Source organism: Brachyistius frenatus, unplaced genomic scaffold (genome assembly GCF_029030835.1).
Source record: "Brachyistius frenatus isolate BFR_SWC_R1_liver_20210118 unplaced genomic scaffold, ASM2903083v1 Contig_230, whole genome shotgun sequence".
NCBI classification, from domain to species: domain Eukaryota; kingdom Metazoa; phylum Chordata; class Actinopteri; family Embiotocidae; genus Brachyistius; species Brachyistius frenatus.
Window position 1 is genome coordinate 30,715 of NW_027210829.1, and position 20,774 is coordinate 51,488.

Consider the following 20,774-nt stretch of genomic DNA (forward strand, 5'->3'; position numbering starts at 1 on the left):
CATGTGCACGCCTTGTTTTAAGGCTCATTCACTGTCTTGGGAGTAAATATTTTGTGACTCAACCATGGTTTGTTAGTACAAACTGAAGTTTTAGCTTTCAGAAAGAGCAATGAAACGTCAAGAGTCAGATGTACTACCCAATCAAATCAGCCGAATTATTTTATCTTCTGGCTCTTTATAGCCATGAAATCCACTCTGCGGGATCAGCTGTTGAGCACATCACCATCTGTATACCTGCTTTTTATTCGGGGACTAAGCAAAAAACGACCCCAGACCTCCTCAGACTATGGAGCTATAGTTTCAGGTGCAAGACGCAACACTTGGCTGCATTTCCATGTCAACAAAATAGTTCACACTCTTCACACATATGCTAACGCTGTTTTTTTTACAGGCCGCAGAGCAGATGGTGCAAATAAAGAAACACTGAAATCAAAGTTCACTGAAATCTTTATGAGGCATATTGCTCATGAAACAATCCCCTATTTCTATTCTAGTACCAACACAAACACACAGGACATTCTGTGCCTTCACAGATACAGTTCCAAATCTTCGATGGACACAGATGAGGCGGCGTTCGGCTCGTCGATAAAACAACAGATGGAAGAAACGACCGACCACAAAACTGATCATGTTGAACACAAATCTGCATTTTTGGGTCGCTTTGCACGGGTGTTTTCCGGGTTAGATTTAGATGCCACTTGTGCATTAGTTGACACTGAAGTAAACATTCCTGTTCAAATATCCACATTACAGTCTATCATCTACGGTACATTTTTAAAGTCATGAAGTACGAGTCATGTTCTCTGATGACCGAAGGTTCTTCCTTTTGACTTTGCAAGGAAAGACAAGCCTGCTAAATCAACAGCCTTGTGGGAGTGTTAAACCGTGCCTCGCGTGAAACTACATGACATGTCGATGAAGCTTGTGTACTTTTATGCTTCGTAAACTCGGTGGTATCGGTGCCGCAAGCAGGTTTAACACAGACTGGAAAAATATCAGCACTGTCCTTCTCTTTATTATCTTCTGCTTCGTTGGGAAAATAGTTATGAAATTAAAACTATGTGGGCAATGGAAAATTGAGTAAAAAAAAAAAAAAAAAAAAAAAAAATTCACCCCAGGTTTCTTTTTTAAGCGAATTAAATATCCAGCCTTAATCGAGATGAACTTGTTAACACCAAAGCTCACACACAACAAAGGAAGACAGTTTGTTCATTTAAAAAAACAAAACAAAAAAAAAAAAAACATTGGAGATCGTTGTATTGTTTAAATATTGTGTAAATTTCATTATGGTAGAAAGTATACCGTAATTAATTTCATCCAATAGTGAAACTACAAACTTCTCCAGAAATAAGAAATTACACTGAACAACCAGTTAAATTGATGATACTTCAGGGTAATGCATCTTATAACAACCAAGAAAAGACGTGTTCAGTTTACACAGAAATCTTTGCAGAAGGTCTTTGTTGCCTTCACTTGTCCCTAAAACTCCTGAATTTATCAATTGGCATGATCAATTCCTATCTAATATTTACATTTGAAAAAGGGCCCATTGTAGGCCAAACCAGGCCCCAGTTTCACTCAAAGGGGGTGTGGGGGGGATGAAATTTAAAAAGTGAGGCAGTTTAAAGGAAGCATTTCACAGATATTCCCCAACAACCACCAAAAACATGGCTAGAAGACAGAGGATGTCAACAGCATGCACCACATAATGAAATGTGACCAGGCAGGTAGCCATGTTGGTTTTGAAAAAAAAAAAAAAAAAAAAAAAGAAAAAAGGCCCAAATCTTGTCTGTTAACACATCTCTGCCACGTTATTTAATTATCAAAGGATCACCACTGGTAAAAGGAAAAGTCAAAGGAACCTCATCAAGGTCTTTTATTTGTAGTAAAATCAAACATCTACCTAGCAGTTTTTCACCCCGTCAGTCCTTTTCTCTAGTCTAGTAATGTTCAGAGTGAAGGCCTGTAAGATAATGAGAATGCTGATAGTCCATGTGCTTGAATGGATCAGATCAAACAACTTCTAGCCACATCTAAAACAGAGTCTGAAGGGAGAAGAGCCCAGTTTCTGTGAGATAAAATGCAAAGGGGAAAACGGATGGGTGAACTAGGGAAGAGGGGGGGGCCAAGGGTTTCGTAGGGCGTCTCAGGTGTGACTGTTGAGGGAGGGAGGGGAGGGGAGGGGAGAGGGAGGGGGGGGTCCACTGGATCACAGCTCCACAGGTGGCTCTGAGTAGGCCAGGTCACACGTGATGTACGACGGGCCACGTCTGATCTCGTTTAACACCCAGACGTGTCATCCGAGCGATCACATGATGTAGACCTTCTCCGCCTGAGAGAAGTTGAAGACTTCTTTGGTTCTGGGACACACCACTTTGTCATCTTGGCGAATGGACAGAAGGGACTGGAAGACATGACAAGCAGACGATAATGAATCAGACCGAGACGCAAACACTAACAGTTTTAAACGACTTAAGTCTCGCAGCCATTCTGCATTTTACAGTGATTTAACAGACCGCTTCACACAGTCCCAGAATTCTTGGCATCTCGCGGCCCACTCACATTGTAGCCGTAGACATATCCATTAGGCAGCATCATGGGAGGGTTGTTTTCATTCATGACCTCCCCAGAGATCTTACACACTAGTCTGGAGTTGGCGCAGTGGGCCATGGGTAGAGGCTGGGCCAACTTGTTAAGAGATTTACTGCACACTGGGCAGTCTGGGTTTTTAGAGGTCCCATCTTCTTTGTAGCACTGACTGTAACAGGCGTTAAGGAACACAATTAATACCACTCATTGAACATCACTTTCACTTTATGGTGTCAGAGATGAGCCGTTGTTCCCAAGACAGTGATGAGCAGACATAAGACATATGGAGGAAAGTTACAGCGTGATAAAGAAAAAGTTTAAAACCCATGTCTGTTTTCGACATTTCGCTTTATACAAAATATTCTGTTTTTTACACCTTTATTATTTTAAGGAGATACAAAAAAAAAAAACGCAGGGGTTCAAAGCGTTGTAAAAGCTGGAAATAAAAGATACGGTGTCTTGATGGCAGACAGACCGGCCTGTAGAGTGATAGTGAAGACAGAGTTGTTTCCCAGCTGGTGCAGTCTGTAGTTGTCGTATCGGAACTGCTGGATCAGCATCTTCCAACGAGCAGGATCCAAAAGATCCTGATGAAACAGAAAGAGCAAAAGACCAGGGCAAGACTTTTACACAGCCATTCTCACAAGTCAATTCAGTTGTATTTATATTGTCCAATATCACAAGTTTGAGTCAATCTGTACACGCTACAACACGCCGTCTTTCATCCCTCAATTTGGATAAGTCAGTGGTGTACAAGGTGAACAGGAAGGAGACAGAACAGTTCCCTGTGGAGCTCCAGTACCACTGACCACCGTATCAGACGGCACACTGCCCAGACGGACAAACTGTGGTCTGCCTGTCAGGTAGTCAGTGATCCAGGAGACGGTGGACGCGTCCACCCCCACCACCCGCAGCTTCTCACTCAGCAGCAGTGGTTGGATGGTGTTAAATGCACTGGAGAAATCAAATAAAGTGATTCTCACAGATTCACCGGTTCCATCCAGGTGAGACTGAGCTCGTTGCAGCAGGTAGATGAGGGCGTCGTCCACTCCCACATGAGGCTGGTACGCAAATTGCAGCGGGTCCAGTGAATATTTCACCAGCGGCCTGAGGTGGGCCAAGACCAGCCTCTCCAGCACCTTCATCACATGAGATGTGAGGGCAACCGGTCGGTAGTCGTTGAGGCCGGACGGAGTCGTCTTCTTGGGGACTGGAACCAGGAAGGACGTCTTCCACAGCACCGGGACCTCCTCCTGCTTCAGGCTCAGGTTGAAGAGGTGTTGCAGGACCTCAGCCAGGTCTTCAGGACCCTGGGGCTGATGCCGTCAGGTCCGGCAGCCTTGCACTGGTGGAGTCTCTCCAGCTGTCTCCTAACCTGGCTAGTCTTCACAGAGAGGGGGTGGGGGGGGGGGGTCATGGCGTCCATAGTGGAAGAGCCCTTTGAAGTTGAGAGCTCTGTGTCTACGCAGCTCACCGGGGGGGTGGGGGGGGCAGAGGTGTTTGGGAGGTGTAAGGTGTGGAGGAGACAGATGAGGGCGGTGAACTAAACCTGTTGAAGAAACAGTTTAGCTCATTGTTCCTCTCCAGGTTCCCCCTGGTTGTTCCTCTCCAGGGAGCCCCCTGGTTGTCTCTCTCTCCCCTTGAACCCAGTAATCTCCTTCATACCGGTCCACACCTCCCTCACGTTGTTCTGCTGGAGTTTGGCCTCCAGCTTCCTCCTGTAGGAGTCCTTGCACTCTCTCATCTTCTCCTTCAGGTGGCGCTGCACTCTCCTGAGCTCCTCCCTGTCCCCAGACCTGAAGGCTGCTTTCTTCTTATTAAGAACTTTCAGGTCACTGGTGATCCACGGCTTATTGTTGGGGAAGCAGTGCACAGTCGGGGATGGTACGGTGGTGTGTTCACAGGATTTAATGTATTCTGTGATACAGTCCGTCACGCTGTTGATGTCGTCCCCATGTGATCCAAACAGCACATCCCAGTCCGTGGACTCAAAGCAGTCCTGCAGGGCGTCTTTAGCCTCCTGTGTCCACCTCCTCACAGTCCTGGTGGTCACAGGCTGCCTCTGCACCAGAGGAACATACTTTGGTGTCAGCAGGACCAGGTTGTGATCTGATCTCCCAAGGGGGGGGAAGGGCAGCAGCACTGTATGCATCCGTGGCATTAGCATACAGTAAGTCCAGGGTTTTATTGTTCCTTGTGGGGCAGTTAACATACTGGTGCAAAGTTTGCAGTACTTTATCCAGACTGGCTAAAGTCTCCAGTAACTGCCAAAAATGCACCGGGATGCTTAGTCTGAAGTTTGGACACCGTGGAGTGGATGGTGTCCACTGGAGGAACGTACACAGCGATAACAATGGCGGACGAGAACTCCCTCGGTAAATAGTAAGGGCGCATCCCCACGGCTAGCAGTTCAATGTCCGGGCTACAGAAACATTCCTTCACACACACGTGGTCGGGATTGCACCACCTCTCGTTCACATAGACTGCAATCCCTCCACCTTTCTTCTTGGCGCTCTGCACAACGTCTCTGTCCGCCCGAACAGTCCTGAAGCCGGGTACGGCCGCGCTGTGGTCCGGGAAATGTGAGTGCAGCCATGTCTCGGTGAAACACATGATGCTGCACTCCCGGTACTCCCTCTGGGTCTTTACCAGCGCGCCGAGCTCATCAGTCTTATTGGCCAACGACCTCACGTTCCCCATTAAAATCGCCGGTACCGATGGTTTATATCTCCTCCTCTTCGCCTTCAGTTTGAGCTCCAGCTCTGCAACCCCGACGTCTTCTCCGAAGTTCGTCCGGGATTTCAGGCCTCGCTCCGGGCAGCAGCAGCAGCAGCAGTGGAGGTCTACTCAGCGCGATCAGCTGATCACGAGAGTAAACAATGGCGCCGGTCCACTGTGTCTGGCTCTCCGTTACGAAGAGGGAAAAAAAGTAAAAGAAGAGCCACCAGAAAAGTGGAAAAGTTACGGTCCGTTGTCTGACCGTCACTTAACACACGTGAAAGAAAAAACAACTCAGAAGAGAGGAGAAAAAAAAAAAAAGATACTTAAAACAAAAACACACTCGGGGGAGCTGCTGTAACAGGCTGCCACTAGCATATCGTACAAGTAAACACATGTGATTGTGTCATGATTTTGGCTTCCACTGTAAATTAGATGTGATTTGTAGTTATACTTTGAGTTTAGAGTACCTGCCCATTCACAGATGTTTGTTTTGAACAACCCGTGATTAACAGCTTCCTGCTTCTCAAACGCAGCCGAGTCTGTAACTGTGTGTGTTTTCACCACAAAGACATGCTTCAAGAATAATGGAAGTGAATTATTTTAAGTTACAGTTGCAGTTAAATCATTTTTGTTTCGCTGTAAGTGTTGGCGGCGGCAATATTTACCGCATTTTATCAATATATGAGCCTTCACATTTTCACAGTGGTGCCATGTGAAGGAAGTGTTCTGCACTTGTTTACAGAGGCGGACTGGTACTTATTTTTCAGTACTGAGAAAAAGAAGTACGATAATTATGCAAGCTATAAATATGCTGCCCTACAAACATGTTGGCAGAGGACCGAGATTCTCAGCTCTGTTTCTGTCACATGTAGCTGGCAACAACAGGTCCGTCTGCCTTCCAAGCAGAAAAAGCCAAACTGTTTTTGAGATAAAGCACCAGTGTCATGGCACCACGCTAAAACTCAGAGGATTTCAGAGTTGAAATGAACACTAAAAATAACACTGCAGCTGAAAGCAGCTATCCAAGGACAAGCCTAAAGTAACACAGACGAGGGAATTGAGTTTTGTAAAAGCCCACAGGCGCCCTCTGGTGGTCGGTCAGCTGCAATACCGCGTTCCCTCCATAAACGTGGTGATTTCAGAGGTGTTTCTCAGTAAAGACAGAAGCTGGTGCTGAACTCTGTCATGCTTATGATTTATCCATCATGCTGAGCAAAGACTCTAAACACAGATCCATTTCATGACATGAGATGATATGTCGGGTGGTCTGTTCACAGCTCTGTTCAACATTACTATCAAAATGTCAGAAACACAGATTGGTATAACACAATATTTCTTGTATGTATGTGCTCTGACCAAATGCAATTGTATCAGTGTACATCTTTACACTGGGAAATACCACCGTTGTTACCTTGTATGGGGAGATGTGTGTATCTGATGGGAAGGCCAGCATGCCCATCACCTGCCGAACCTCATCCAACTGCCCACCTTCTGCTTGGCTGAAGTGCTTCCTCGCATGTCTAAAACACAAACAAGAGACCCACAAACTTAGATCCTGACATTTTATTAAAATGTAACAAATTGGCGACAATACTGGTTGAAAAAAAAAAAAAAATCAAGTACCGGACTGCATCCATGCGTTTGTTTTGTCTGATGAGCTCAATGAACTCCTGGATTCTCAGACTGAACTCGAGACAGCTCTGTAAAAGAAATAGACATGGTTGGTAAGTTTAAAGAACCGAACGCGCAGCAAAATCCTCACGACTAATCTTTTACCCTACATGGACCTGAGGCAGAGCAGACTGGAGACTAATTTCTTTCATACAACTCCTGCAGTCATGGTGGACTCTTAAGCCGCTTCAATATTTTATTCATTTCCAAATGGATTTTTGCAAGAAAGAAGAAAATGGCCAGAAGAGTGTTAAAAAAAAAAAAAAAAAAAACAGTAAATCTTTGATAGCCCTGTATGTTACCTATCTGGTGATGAGTTGGAGATAAACCAGATTTCAGAAATGCTCTCACGAGAAAGAAATAACATGAATATTCAGTCATCCGTGTTTACAAGTTTGACTGTCAAAGTTAGAGCTAACGAGGAAGATTATCATGTCTTAGTGCAGGTCTGAACTCCAATAAAGCTTTTCGAGTTTAATAGCGTGATTTTAGGATTAACAGTTTAACTTGCTGCCCCTCTTAGCAAAACAAAACCCCAAGGAAGTGTGTTTTAATCTTAACTGGTCAGATTTTGAAAAAACAAACCGTGTTAAAGTGCCGATTCTTGTTCAGTAAGAGAAGAATAATGCAATGCAGAAGTAAAAGGATTTCTGCAGGCTTCGCCGAGTTAAATATCTTATAAATCCTATAAAGATATCGATGAAAAGCAGTGTGAATTATAAAGCCTGAAAATGTGCATGCACTTATTTATATTTATATCCAATTATTGTCAGTACTTTCTTTCTTTACATAACAATAATTTGAATATTACTAATTAAATATTACACACAACCTGGATCAGGACAGTCTGCAGAAAACAGATGGAGAAATGAGTGTGGCTTAAAAAAGAACCCATTTATTCAAGGCCCACATTTAAACATCTGAAACAATATTATTAGATATTTGACAGCGAGCTTGTGCTAAAATGTCAATAGAAAACATTTCATAAGTAACATTACTTCCTTTATAGGCGGACATTACATTTCTAAGACCTTTGTAAATATTATTTTTGAATTTCTAGCAACTTTAAAGCCCTCTCTTGAGAACACCAATACCAATGCTTTTTAAGACTTTACGTTTTTTGTTAAACCAAACGTCTTGAAATTGGAGAGTAAAAATGTCCCCCTCGTAAAATAAACTACCTTCATCTTGCGAAGGCGTGACTTGTTGTCGTGGCACCAGGCCAGGCAAGTGGCCGTCTCCTGCCTCTCCAGAGATTCCTCCACTTCCTTAGCCGTGAGGAACATCTCGATGTTCACCAGGTCCTGAAAACACAACAGAGGGGATGTGTTAGCAGAAAAACAGGGAATCTGAAAAAAACAACAACAATCAAGTTTGAGATGAAAGAAAAGCAACTTGCTAAAAGGTCACATTAAGGTCCAACAGATGCATGCAAGTTAAACCCTGTGGTGTGTTTTCTGTTGCTATTCATAGTGTCACATGATATTACAACAGCATACATATTCAGGACGAGCTAAAACAGAAAACCCAACAACTTTCTTGTGCCTTAGAAATATGGCTTTTTTTTTCTTTTTTCAAACGAGTGTTTATGTATTGAGTAGCAGCGATGGGAGATACATGGTCAAGACCTAACAGGGTAAACACAACATCAAACAACTCCACTGTTGTGTGGAAGTGATTCAATTAAGCTCAGTGATCAAGAAAAGATTTTTGTAAACAACCGAGCTATTAGGATGACACAAGTCCCAACACACACACATGCACGCACATGCATGCACACACACACACACACACACACAGATAGGAAGCAGGGTTTTTACAATGATTATCCACAACTGCTCCTTTTGTGCGTGTGTGTTCACTTCTCATGGATGCGTTCAATGCCCAAGTAAAGTTGCTGCGTGGTCCTACGTGTAAATAAAATTATTTTTCTTCTTTTAAATGTGTAGAAAGTTTGATGGTTTCTCTCAGTTTGATGGTTTTGATTTCTTTTTCTTGTTTTTTTACGAACTCAAAGATCTCTTAAGTACTCGAGGTGACACAGAACATACATACAAAGCCAATTACCTCTATACCGCTCTGTCTGGCCAGTTTAACAGCTGTGTTGTAGTAGCCACAGCGCAGCAGATGCTCCACCATCATGCGGTCCATCCGTTTCTTCTTCCACAGGTTGACTGAAGCCGGCTGGTCGCTGCTGTGCTCCTTCAAGTGCTCGATGCGACGCTTGCACAGCTTGGCGCTCTCGTCTTCTGCTTGAATGGACTCGGCAGCCTGCACGACAAATAAGCAAGTACAATCAGGACGGTTATAAAAAAAAACTTGAACGTGCATCGTGTAAAACCGGTCCGAGTTGAAGTGTTGGGTGTTCAATAACCTTGAATTATAAAAGTGCGTTTATCTTAAAATGACTTTTCCTGTTGGTGAGAAAAGGTCCGAGGTCGTAACATTTCACCACGATCGTTATGTTTATAACGTATAATAGAAGAGGAACAAGTCCTGAACACCGAAGCCAAGAAATGTAAAACCTTGAACGCGGTTCAGACTAAACAGCTGCTTCCTGTTCTGCAGATGAAACGCTGCACAGTGGAGGTAAGCTGAGTTTACACCTCCATAGAAGCTCGGGATCACACAAATTCAGAAATACATTCCCACAGCTCCATGTTACACGTACACCTGAAAATGTGACACAGGAGTCAGTGAATATTCAGCACGCTTCAATGTTCCCCGTTCTCTGTTCTCTGCAACCTGTCATTTTAGATTGAATTATTTAAGAACTACACTGCATGCCATTGTCTTTGGCTTCCTGGTTTCATTCTGATTTGTTCACCCGTCCCTAATTCTACTCTTCACATATGGAGTTCTTCTCACGACACACAAAGACTCCCACACCCGAGCACATTGGTGGGGTGTCTAATTAGCCCTAACCGTTTAACATAATCATATTATTTCACAGAGAACCTGCTTAACAACATTTTGGAAGAGTACAAGTGCACAAGTTGTGTTTTTAATCGCTTGTTTTCTCGGAAAAGTTTGACACAAGAACCAGCGAGGCAGCATTCCTTAAGAAACGCAACCCACCGAGGTCACATTTGACCCATTATAAAGAAACCACAGCTGCAGTGATGTGTTTTAGTTAACGGGGGTAAATAATGTGGATATAACAGTTGGCCCCAGCTGAAGCGAGATCTTGTTTGTAGACGAGATACTGCTGGTGATGCATACAGCTGCTTCCCTACAACAACTTAATGACCCAGAGGTGGTTTGTTCTGCTGTAGTTTCCCCACTTTATGTTACAAACTGTTAAGGATCGGATGTGCAAGCTGCCAGATTGCGACCGAAATTTAGCTGCACTAGCAGAAAGTGCTTCCATGGGGACGCAACTTTTCAACAACGAGAGAGAGGAAGGCCCGTGTCGACGATGACTTTTACTGGAGTTAACGACATCAATGCAACAAAGTCCACCAGTGAGGTCGACAATACGAGCACTTTATCAAACACCAGTAGACGGAGCAAAACACAAAGTTGCAGGAAATGTAATGTGTATGAGTACAGCTCACAAGTTCAGTTAGAAGTCGGTAAGTTTCTGTAGAGGAAAAGTTCAGTACCAGTTCTAGTTTCTAATCTACTGAGGATTTGGTTTTCCTAAATGTGCTGTATTTTTTGTAATTTTCTGTTCCTCACAGTTTATCCACAGGTGGCCATGAATGATGTAGATCTCTCTGTCCTTCTTTTTTTTTTTTTTTTATCTCTACCCACGGCCAGATTTTGAAAATAGCCCCCCCTCCTCCCCGTCCCCACCACAAAAAAAAAAGTGAAACCGCTGTCCTTCAAGCGTAGCAACAACAGAGAAAACGGAGCTTGAAAACACACACATGACTTTCGTGATAAACCTTCCACAAACACAGCTGGCATAGTTGCACTTGCCCACAATGTTAAGCCAACTTTCTGTTGCCTCTGATTATCTCTGTAATCGCTATGTTGTACAAAAGCAGTCCTCCGAAAACAGAGATGGCAAAATGTGACGCCGGCGAAACCTCTGCTGTGTGATCAGCTTTACGGGAACACAAAATCAACGAGAGAGAGTTTTACTCTGCTGGGGTCGAACAACATCCAGCCACTCTTTCTTCTAAACAAAAGGTGGTGATACGGTTCTGTTTTGTTCGTCTGTCACTTGAAACTGAATTAAAAGAGAAACACGAAGGCAAAATGTCAGCGTTTTTCTTTTGCTTTAAAGTGCATAGCTTTGAAAAAAAAAAAAAACATCTTAAAATTCTGCTTCTCCAACGAAATTTAAATGACATGATGACCAGACTATTAAACCGATTAATAGCATGGAAAAATATATATGCGTGTGTGTGTGTGTGTGTGTTTGTACATCTGCATCCCTCACCTTCCTCTTCAGGGCGCTGAGTTTCTCCACCACTCCGTCCAGCAGCGACACCACGGAGTCGACCACCGGGAAGCTGCTCAGCGTCTTCTCCAGCTCGGCGACCACCATCGTGACGTGACTCGTCTCCCGGTCGATGTTCTTCTGAGCCGCTCTGAATCGTTTGTTCAGAGTCTCGTACGGCACCTGTAACGACGACGCCACCGGATGTGAGCAGCGGTGTGTCACACTTTCAGGTTTGGCATTGGCAAAGGGCAAAAAAAATGACCTCCAGCCGACGAAGGTAAACATTTGTTTAGATAGCCGAGTTGCAATCAACCTTTATATATTTTGTTATTGTTGCTTGTGGATACCTTCAATTTGGCATGGTATTGTGTTATGGCCCTAGTTTATGCTGTGCCAGCCTCGATCAATATGAACAACATAATCCCATCAATCTCCAGTTTAAACAGTTCCTAATATTTGCTGTGACCAAATCACATTAGTGATGCTTCAAATTTATTGAGTTTTTAATGCTGGCCTTGCAAATTACCCAAGTTCATGACCGAACCTACGCTTCTTGAACTCTTCTTCTACTGCCGTTTAAATACGGCTCGTAGTGTATGTTTACTGTAGTAAAGTAGAAAGAAATCTGCTGAGATTTGACTGCTAAATTTTTGCTCATTCACTTTAAAACATTCATCAAGCACATCAGATTCAAAAACCTTTTCCAGATCACAAAGAGGACGGAACAAACAAAACAGCAGATGAAACAACAAATGCTCAAAGAGTCTGTACACTTCTGACATAATGAAAACAGCTTGAACAAACAACTGAACAGCATTTGAAAACGGATCATTTTCACAGAAAACATTTCAATTACAAACTCGTTTCAGTGATGCGCGTACTGAAAACATCTAAAGACGATAATGTGTAAATAAACCAAACATCCTCGTTCTACAACAGAGGATTACTTTGTAAATAAATGAATGAGCTTTATGTGACCCTTGTGGTTCCCTCTTTAAGATATTGCATAAAAACCATGAGGCGTGCTTAAATCGATTGAGATGATTTCTATTGTTTTTTTTTTCTTCTTTTGAGCTAGCCCCGAGGTGAATTTCACAGATCACTCAAATTTCAGAGGAAAGTTATGTAAATGTGCAACATGAGAGAATAAAAATTGCTGGTATTTGGGAAATCCAGCCCTAAACTAAAGTACAGAAGGGGACCTTATGTCTCACATATTTAATTGTGCCACAAGACAAATTAGTATGCACTTGTAAACATTGACTAATCTCCTTTTGGCAGAAACAGTCAGACATATTCTGCATAGGAATGTATTTTGGGAGGGAAAAGATGGTTAAAGGCTTTGGCTTTCTTATCTCAACAGCTTTTTCTCTCTTGGCTACATCCAGATCAGAGTTTGGCATTTACAAACTGGTTAGCGTTTGACCCACGAATATTACTTGAACTACAGATTTGTATTTTTGTGACACACTTGGCAACAGATCAACAAATAAGTACTGTGGGTTATAAATGAAGGATTTACTTGGCAGATAGATGGTGGTGATTACAGAAAGATGCAGTGAATATATACTGGTTTGGGCAATGCAGTAATATAAAGCTTGCAGCCATAGAAATATGGTGGCTGGTAGACTTGCATTTTCTCTCCATGTTTGATTCTAATACAGTGCTTTTTTTCTTTCACCCAAATTTAAAAGCTGTTTGGAGTTAACTGAATACTGTTTTGTTTTTTTAATAATACAAAGAGATTGAAATCATGGCACTAAAGGCAGTCCGGAAACACTGAATTTATATCTACATTTCAAAATAAACAATCCTACTTCCTGTGGATTTGTCATGTCGTGGTGAATGCCTGACCAACTGATTATAGACATATTAGGTTGGTCCATCCCTACTAGTTGACTCGTTGACTCTTTCTCTGCCGAACCGGTTAAATATCTTTGGTTGTTCTTGTCACTTTAGAAAATGTTGCAATCGGTATGAAAATAAGCAACAAACGGACATTCAAAGACAGGTGTTTCATCCATTTTAAAGTTAGCTTTTAAAAAAAAAAAAGATTATTTCCAGAAAATGCACTTTATCTTGACATATATTTAACTGCAACAAATCTTGTTATATAACAATGGACACTTTTAGAGAATTGAAATATTCCCTTTATTAATGTGACTGGCAATTGGATCTCATATATGGTGTTATCCTTTCTATGTGACCTTCATTTGCTTGACAGCGTACATGTCATTCGGCCTTTAGCACATCCCAGACTGTTATGACAGTGCTGGACTGACTTTGTGAGCATGATGGTTCTCTTCCATGATTAGTTAGGAGGTGGATCAATGCAGGAGACATCGACAACCCCTCCCCTAACAGGGATCACAAATCATTAATGCCAACGGGAATACTAATATTCATCATTAAGACAGCTCAGGTAATTTACAGCAAGCCTGAATGATCATTTTGACTCCACTTGAATAGACACTTGGTTTAATTTGTGACATTACAACGTCATCAGCCTGTAAAGGGGCCTGTACGTTCAGCACCAGGAGGTTAATACCTTCGAACGAAAGGCCAAATTAGGATGTTGGTCACAAAGCCCACAGACAAAAAGACTAATGAAGTACACATTAGGGTCACCGTTTCCCTTCACGAATGCACTTGATCTGACGCCCGCGAGGACATAATATCCAACACAAACCGTGCAACATTGAGACATATAAGCTCAATACAGCTCCAAACGTAGACAGATGTTAAGACTCCCATTTGATACCAATTACAACCATCACTCCTGTCTTAAAATGGTGCCCATCATCTTTACTGCAGCATCCAAGCAAAGGCAGACACGTCCGTCCCCCCCCCCACACACACCACAGCCGTGCACCCTGACACACACACACACACAGAGAGACCTCTCAACATCGCCAGCGACACGAAAATGCCTAGTTTATATACGCCATCAGTTTACACATTAAAGCTGTCAATACGGTGGTACGTACTCACAGCCGTCGTCCGCTGCGTGGCTGACCACACGAGGCGGCGGCGGCGGCAGCAGCAGCAGCAGCAGCCCGGACTTGTTTGAGCTCGTGTTTTTTTAGTAGCCGCGGTGTCGCAGTAAAACGTTACGAGGAACGGAGGAGCAGCGCAGGCTGTGATTTCTCTCACTGGCCATTTTGAAGTGCAGAGAGAGGCTGATGACACTGCGCTAACTCCGGAAAGGGGGGCTGCTTCTGGTGGGAGGGCTACCGGAGGGGAGGGGGGGCTACCGGGCGAGGTAGCCGGGGCGACTTAAACCGATCTATCGTCCAGCCACATGCGATTTGCACGCTCGGCGTCACGCATCGGGTAGGCTATTTTTTTTGGGGGGGGGGGGGGGCGACGATACAGACGTTTTTAAAAAAAAAAAAATTAAAATTATTATTATTATTTTTTTTAATATATCCAGCTCAACGTTAGCAGGCCGATCACGTCTCCGCGTGTCTTTTAACATCGTGCCCGGCCCCGCCGAAAGAAAACGGAGCAACCATGTTGTTTCCACGCTTTTGTTAAGTGATGATATTTCACCTCGATCCTGTCTTCTGTTCTCCTAAAGTTCCCGGGATGATTTAACTCACCCACACACACACACAAGCACCGTCTAAAACTGAAAACTATTTTTGTTTTAAACTATTACACCGGTTAGATGGCGCTAACTGACAAGGACCACGGTGTATATATATATATATATTAAAAAAAAAAACAGGCTTAAAACCTGAGCTAACAGCTGTGAGGGCCCCAAGCGGCGCACTACCTGCGTTATAACACCCGGAGAAGGCAGCAGGCGGCCGGCTCACCGGCCACCGGCTCCCGTCGATGAGCGGACGACTCGATCTTTTTCATCACTTTGTAAATGCAGGTCGTTTAGTGGACGTTTAGCCACCTGGCTAATCCGGCTCAGCTAACGTTAGCCTCCCTGTCAAGCTCGCTGCCCTCGTGATCTAAATCAACCGCTAATTCCTATTTTCCAAACACCATCTCCCGCATCACGCAGTCCGGCATCTACGGAGTCACTAGGCCGTCGATGTACGGCAGTTTCTATTTCTGTTTACCTTCAGGGTGGGATATTCTTGGACTTTGAGAGCCATGGACAGTTGGGATGCTGTCTCTTGCACCGCCATCTTGGTTTTGTGGGTTTTTCTTGTGGTTGTTTTTTTTTTTTTTTTTTTTTTTTTTTTCTATCGACTCAGAATGGCCTCAGTGCTCACTAGCGCCATCTGGCGAGACGGTGTCAGCACTGACTCCGCCGTCTGGGTGCGTCGGCCTGCTTTGGTGCAAGCTTTCTACATCCAAAAGTTGGCTTGAAGCTATAAAAGCATTCACCGAGGCAGCAAATTAAGCGAGAGCAAAGGAAACATGCAAATTATAGAGCAATTTAAAAAAAATAAAAATAATAATAATAATAATTTTTAAAAAAGAGTTAACTCCATTGAATTTTATTTGTGTAGACCCTGCGCCAATTCAAGTTATTAAAAGGCTCAGTATGTGGTCAACCGGTCGGAGTGAGGGGAGATTAGGAAAAGAACGAGGGCGTAAAGTTAATGATATGCGATGGCGGCATGATCGATGGTCCTGGGCTTATATAGAAGCACAACTGAGGGATGGTTCAAATGGGTCAAATAGGAAAGTTTTAAGCCTCCTCTTAAAAGTAAAGAGAGTGTCTTGCCTCTTGAACCCAAACTGGGAGCTGATTTTATGAGAAGGGCCTGAAAGCTGAAGGCTCTGCCTCCCAAATAGTTTTGGAAACTCGAGGAACCACAAGCAGGTCAGCATTCTGTAAGGGAAGCGCTCCCTTGGGATGATATGGTACTATAAGATCTTTTAGATAAGATGGAGCGCAGCCATTAAGAGCTTTGAGATGCAGCAGAAGCATTTTTTATCTTTGTATTCTATTCTTGATTATATTTACGGGAAGCCAACGAAGAGAAGATAGTTTGGGAGAATTATGATCTGTCTCGTTAAATCCTTTTCAGTAGTAGAAGAGCGAACGAGGGAGACGAAGCAAAATATACAATTCGTGAGCGAGCCACGAAGTAATTTCTGTTAATTTCTCTTTTATTGATGCAGTCCTATTTTTGTTGGTTGTTTTTTGTTTGGACCCCAGGAAGACTAGCTTCTACTTTGTGTAAGCTAATATGGATTCAAATAAAGACTGACGTATTTTTCTTTGTTCGTCTAGATTTGCTGGATTTGATCATCCATCTCAACAATGGGTGAGTTTGAGCTTTTTCAGTCACTCGTTACGTTTACATACAGTAGAACTGCAGTCTAATGTTGAGATAAGATAACGATTTCTGCGACCAGGAGCTGACAAAACAGATGACAGAGGCGGGTAATGTTAGTTAGTAGTTAGTTGACATCATTATTTTGATAGTCAGGCCAAATTAGGCAAAAAAACCAAATAGTTTCAGCTTCTGAAATATACAGATTTGATACTTTTCCTGTTATACATCATTGTGAATTGAATATTTTGGCAAACTAAGCAACTAAAGAAGTTGCATTCGGCTCTGGGAAGCTTTGGTAAGAATTTATCTAAGATTAAACAAAAGTTATTAGGTGTTTGAGAGAAATGTCTGAATTTTTACATTTGCGAGGGAAAAAGCTTGACCTCAGTGAAGACAAGGTGATCAATTATTCCTCAATTATGTTCATTCATCTGGAAACCAGTCCTGAGTTTTTGCTTAAAGACGTCCACTAAAAAAAATAAAGCGTAAAAAACACGATGACTGATGAAATTTGATCAATAAGAGAAAACATCATCCAGTTTTATGAAATATTTTACAAGTTTACCCAGTGAATCCCCCTCCCCCCCTCCTTCCTCTCCACCCGCTCCATATCATGGCCACATTTCTTTTCCTGTGTGAGCGCGAGCACCCTCCCCCAGCTGCAGTGGACATATTGCCATTGGCTGCAATCCAGTGCCAGGCTGCGCTGATTGGCTGGCACCAACTGCAATCACTTACAATTGGCCCATTATCTGCTGCATGCAAACCCCTTCCCCTCTCCCCACCCCGTGCACAACCCCACCCCACCCTCACTCCCCTACACCCCCTCCTTTCCTCCTCACACACCCCCACCCACCCAGCTTTGGAACAAAGTGGAACAGTGGACACACACAGAGAGGAAGGTGATGCAAGGTTTGTGATGTATTTTTGGCCCCGTATCGAGCACTTCCTGTGTGTAATTTGCGTGTAATTTGTGTGTGTGTGTGTGTGTGTGTGTCTGTTTGTGTAAACGTGTGGGTTTGTGTGATAGTAGCGGCTGTGCTTACAGCTCGACTCTGCACTGTGTTCAGGGTCTGAAGAGATAACTCTGTGCCAAGCTAAATAAGAGGGAAATAACTGCGTGTGTGTCTGTTTACAGTATGAAGACTTGCTTGTGTGTGACTGCATGAATATATATATGAAAGTGTTTGTTTATTTGTGTGTGTGTGTGTGTGTGTGAGACTGAAGGATTGTTTATTCATGAAGAAATTTCCAGAGAAATGAGTATCACTGCTTCTTTAAAGATGCATTTTGCCTAGTTTCTTTTTCTTTTTTTAATGCTGCTGCAGTTTATTGAGAAAGAAGCAGTTTGTCTTTAATTCTGACTCAATTCTCATCTTAAATAAGGATTGTGTTAAAATCCAAGCTGAAAAAAAAGTTTCTTGGAGAAACTTTGTTGTGGAAATGATGGTTAAAATAGTTTGTGCCCATCTTCAGCAGCATATGTTATACGTTAAGGTTGTCAGAGCCAAAGTTACTGTGACTTTATGAAAGCAAAAGCGATGGGATGTAACTTGTGAGACAAATATGCAAACTTGAACTCAACTGTAGCTGCTGTTTCCTCATTTGAAGACTGGCAACTTTTATATTGAGTTTTCAGAGTAGGTGAGTATTTATGCCTCCGTGTTTTTAGATTGTCCATCTGTTCCGATATTGTAAACGCCATGAGGGGAACTTTCTTCACCTTTGCCATAAACATTCTCTTAATTACAAGCATGAACTGATTAGAACTCATTGGTCAAAGGTGAAAGGTCACGGTGACGTCAGAGAACACGTTTGGGCCGTAACCTAAAAATTCATCAACTGATTGTGATTAATATTTCACACAAATATCTAATTTGAAAAAAAAAAAAAAAAAAAAAAAGACCTGCAAAAACAGTTTTCTGGACTTTATTCAACACCATGACTCAGAAACAGAAGGGGAGATTTTGACCATATTTCACATTTGGTCAGATACTGAATTAGTGACACTGATTCGGGGTGTCCACTTTGAAACTGTGGTGATTGTATAGAATGTCCGTGCTGTTGGGCTGAAGATGTGTTTGAAGCGTCCACATTTTAGAATTTGTAGCTTTGCGAATTTGATGCATTGTCCACCGTCTTTGTCCACAACTTTGTGTGCTGTCAGAACCACCTTTATGGGTCTTCGCTACATATTTTCCGAGTCTGGACAGACAAGTATGTGAACTGCAAATTGACGGACAAACAACTATGAGGCAGTAATTCTAGCTGGCTTTGAAAGTCGATGTTGTCGGTATAATTAATCTGAGATTAATGCGCAGATATGTACGATACAGAGATCACTTCTTGCAACTTTCTCAGGGATTGAAAGAAAAGTTATGGTGAACTTGTGTAACATACAGCATCGGGTTGTGTTGGGGGTGTTTTGATGCCATTATGGGAGCGGAGGGACGAGAGGAAATGAGGTGAGGGAGGGGGAATGACTGCCAGCAAAATTGTGGTTGATGGTCCGCGTCCCAACCCCGTGGTAGCACCCCACTGGTAGCTATCTTAAAAATGAACGAATCATTTGTAATTTGGAAAGCAAAAGTGCCAAACATGACCTTAATCGGACTTTTGAAATGTAAGGATTTGCTGCTTTTCTTTGTTTTATCTGATGGTAAATGGAACATTTGAGTTTTTGCATTGTTGGTCAGAAAAATGAAGACATTTGAGGACATCGTCATGAGCATTATATGGGCATTTTTTCAATAGTTAATCTAATTATGCTAAAGTAAAAAAAAAAAAACATTCACACATTATAGACATGTAGATTTAAGTGTTTTAAAATGTATTTTTTCAGTGGCGAGCTCTGCTTGTTATGATTTTCTCATCTAGACCAGAGATAATATTATATTATAAATCTAGAGATTTATAATGTCACTTTTCTCCTTCTAAATCAGTACTTCCAACCCTCAGACCTCCCACTGCTACTTTTAATTGAAGTCTTATTATTTATCTTTTTTGCCTTTATCGTTCACTGCATTAAAAGGGGGACGGGAAACAAGGAGTGAGACAGGAAGGAGTACGACATGCAACACAGGTCACGGCCCAGAATCCCACCATGATGTGGCTATTTGGCAAATTCTCCACATGTCAGCGATACTAATGACTCCACTTCCTTTACTGCTTCTCCTTTTCCCTTTTACTTTCCGTCCTCCTTCTTCATCCCTATCCTTCTCCTCTGCTTTTCCCTTCTCCTCACCTCTCATCTACCTTCCTTTCACTTTTCTTTCCAGCAAATCTGACCATCCCTTCATCTCTCCTGTCGGTGCCGCCTATTCGACCTCCTTTCCCTCTTCTCCCTCCACTCCTTCTTCTTCCACATGGCAGTTAGACTCTTGATGCCTGCGGTACGCACAGTGTCTCCGCCTACAGTAGATTAGATTGCTACTTTCTGCAGTCTCTGCGCTCTCCTCTGTAGAGGCGTCCACATTGTTCTGCAGCTCGCTGTCAGTATCTATAAATCCAATTTTCTTTCCACGTGTGTGCTCATATGTGTCTGCATCTGCTCCTTTTGCGATAGGTAGAGGGCGTTTGTAGCTACAGTATGTGTGCATTTAGTTGTGTGTGTGAGTACATCCAAGCATCTTTGTGTGTGTGTGTGTGTACACAGGCCTCTTTGCAGCAGCATTATTTTGCATCAAACAGTATGTCGGTATGTCTGTTTTGCTCGCGGCTGCTTTTGTGTGAGGGCATCTATTACACTTGTATCGTTGTGCACGTGCAGGCCTGTATCTTTGTAATTGTGTGTGTGTGTGTGTGTGTGTGTGCGCGCGCATGTGTGCCAGCGATAGCTCTGGGTCTAGTCAGCTGTCACTCTTGATAAGGCCAGTGGTGGGGAGGCGTTAGCCGGGCCCGCTGCTCGCCTGGCCTCCTTGTGGTGGATCTGCTGAGAAGGAGCCGAACCATTAGACACGCTGCAGTGACTACAGAGAGAGAGAAGGGGGAGTGCGGGGGGTGGAGATGTATGGTGAGAAAGCCTGAGATATGGGGTGGGGGTGGGGGGGAGGTGGGGAGGTGGGGGGGGGGGATGATGGAGTGTGAATGAGATCGAGATAGAAAGTGGGAGCGAAGGAAGAAGACTGACAGCAAGCTGGTCAGACAGAAGA

At 43.1% G+C, this 20,774-nt stretch overlaps 2 protein-coding genes across 4 annotated transcripts in view; one reads left to right on the forward strand and one right to left on the reverse strand.

Moving 5' to 3' along the window:
* Window positions 1-435: 435 nt before the first annotated feature.
* On the reverse strand, window positions 436-15,534 carry maea (macrophage erythroblast attacher, E3 ubiquitin ligase). Of its 3 annotated transcripts, none has more exons than XM_069720038.1 (9): window positions 15,451-15,534; window positions 11,372-11,554; window positions 9,049-9,252; window positions 8,163-8,285; window positions 6,934-7,010; window positions 6,722-6,830; window positions 3,043-3,176; window positions 2,563-2,758; window positions 436-2,404 (listed from the first exon to the last, which is right to left on the reverse strand). In XM_069720038.1, exons 1-9 carry the CDS (start codon window positions 15,517-15,519, stop codon window positions 2,309-2,311), a joined length of 1,191 nt encoding a protein of 396 aa, XP_069576139.1. In that variant the 5' UTR covers window positions 15,520-15,534; the 3' UTR covers window positions 436-2,308. The 3 variants fall into 3 exon arrangements, with proteins under 3 accessions (XP_069576139.1, XP_069576137.1, XP_069576138.1); XM_069720036.1 differs by lacking the exon at window positions 15,451-15,534 and adding an exon at window positions 14,362-14,456; XM_069720037.1 differs by lacking the exon at window positions 15,451-15,534 and adding an exon at window positions 14,366-14,431.
* Window positions 15,535-17,454: 1,920 nt separating this feature from the next.
* The window catches only part of LOC138633664 (C-terminal-binding protein 1), a 30,517-nt gene continuing 27,197 nt past the window's right edge, over window positions 17,455-20,774 (forward strand). Inside the window, exon 1 of the mRNA XM_069720033.1 lies at window positions 17,455-17,535. Within this exon, the coding sequence (XP_069576134.1) occupies window positions 17,529-17,535 (7 nt within the window). The 5' untranslated portion in view covers window positions 17,455-17,528. The remainder of the gene's footprint in view (window positions 17,536-20,774) is intronic.

Excerpts from the sequence above, each read along its gene's own strand:
- maea (XM_069720038.1), bottom strand. The coding sequence starts at position 15,519 with ATGGCGGTGCAAGAGACAGCATCCCAACTGTCCATGGCTCTCAAAGTC. Across the intron at positions 9,253-11,371 it reads TCAGCGCCCTGAAGAGGAAG|GCTGCCGAGTCCATTCAAGC; the intron begins GTGAGGGATGCA and ends TTTGTCGTGCAG. Across the intron at positions 7,011-8,162 it reads CACGCCTTCGCAAGATGAAG|AGCTGTCTCGAGTTCAGTCT; the intron begins GTAGTTTATTTT and ends TTTCTTTTACAG.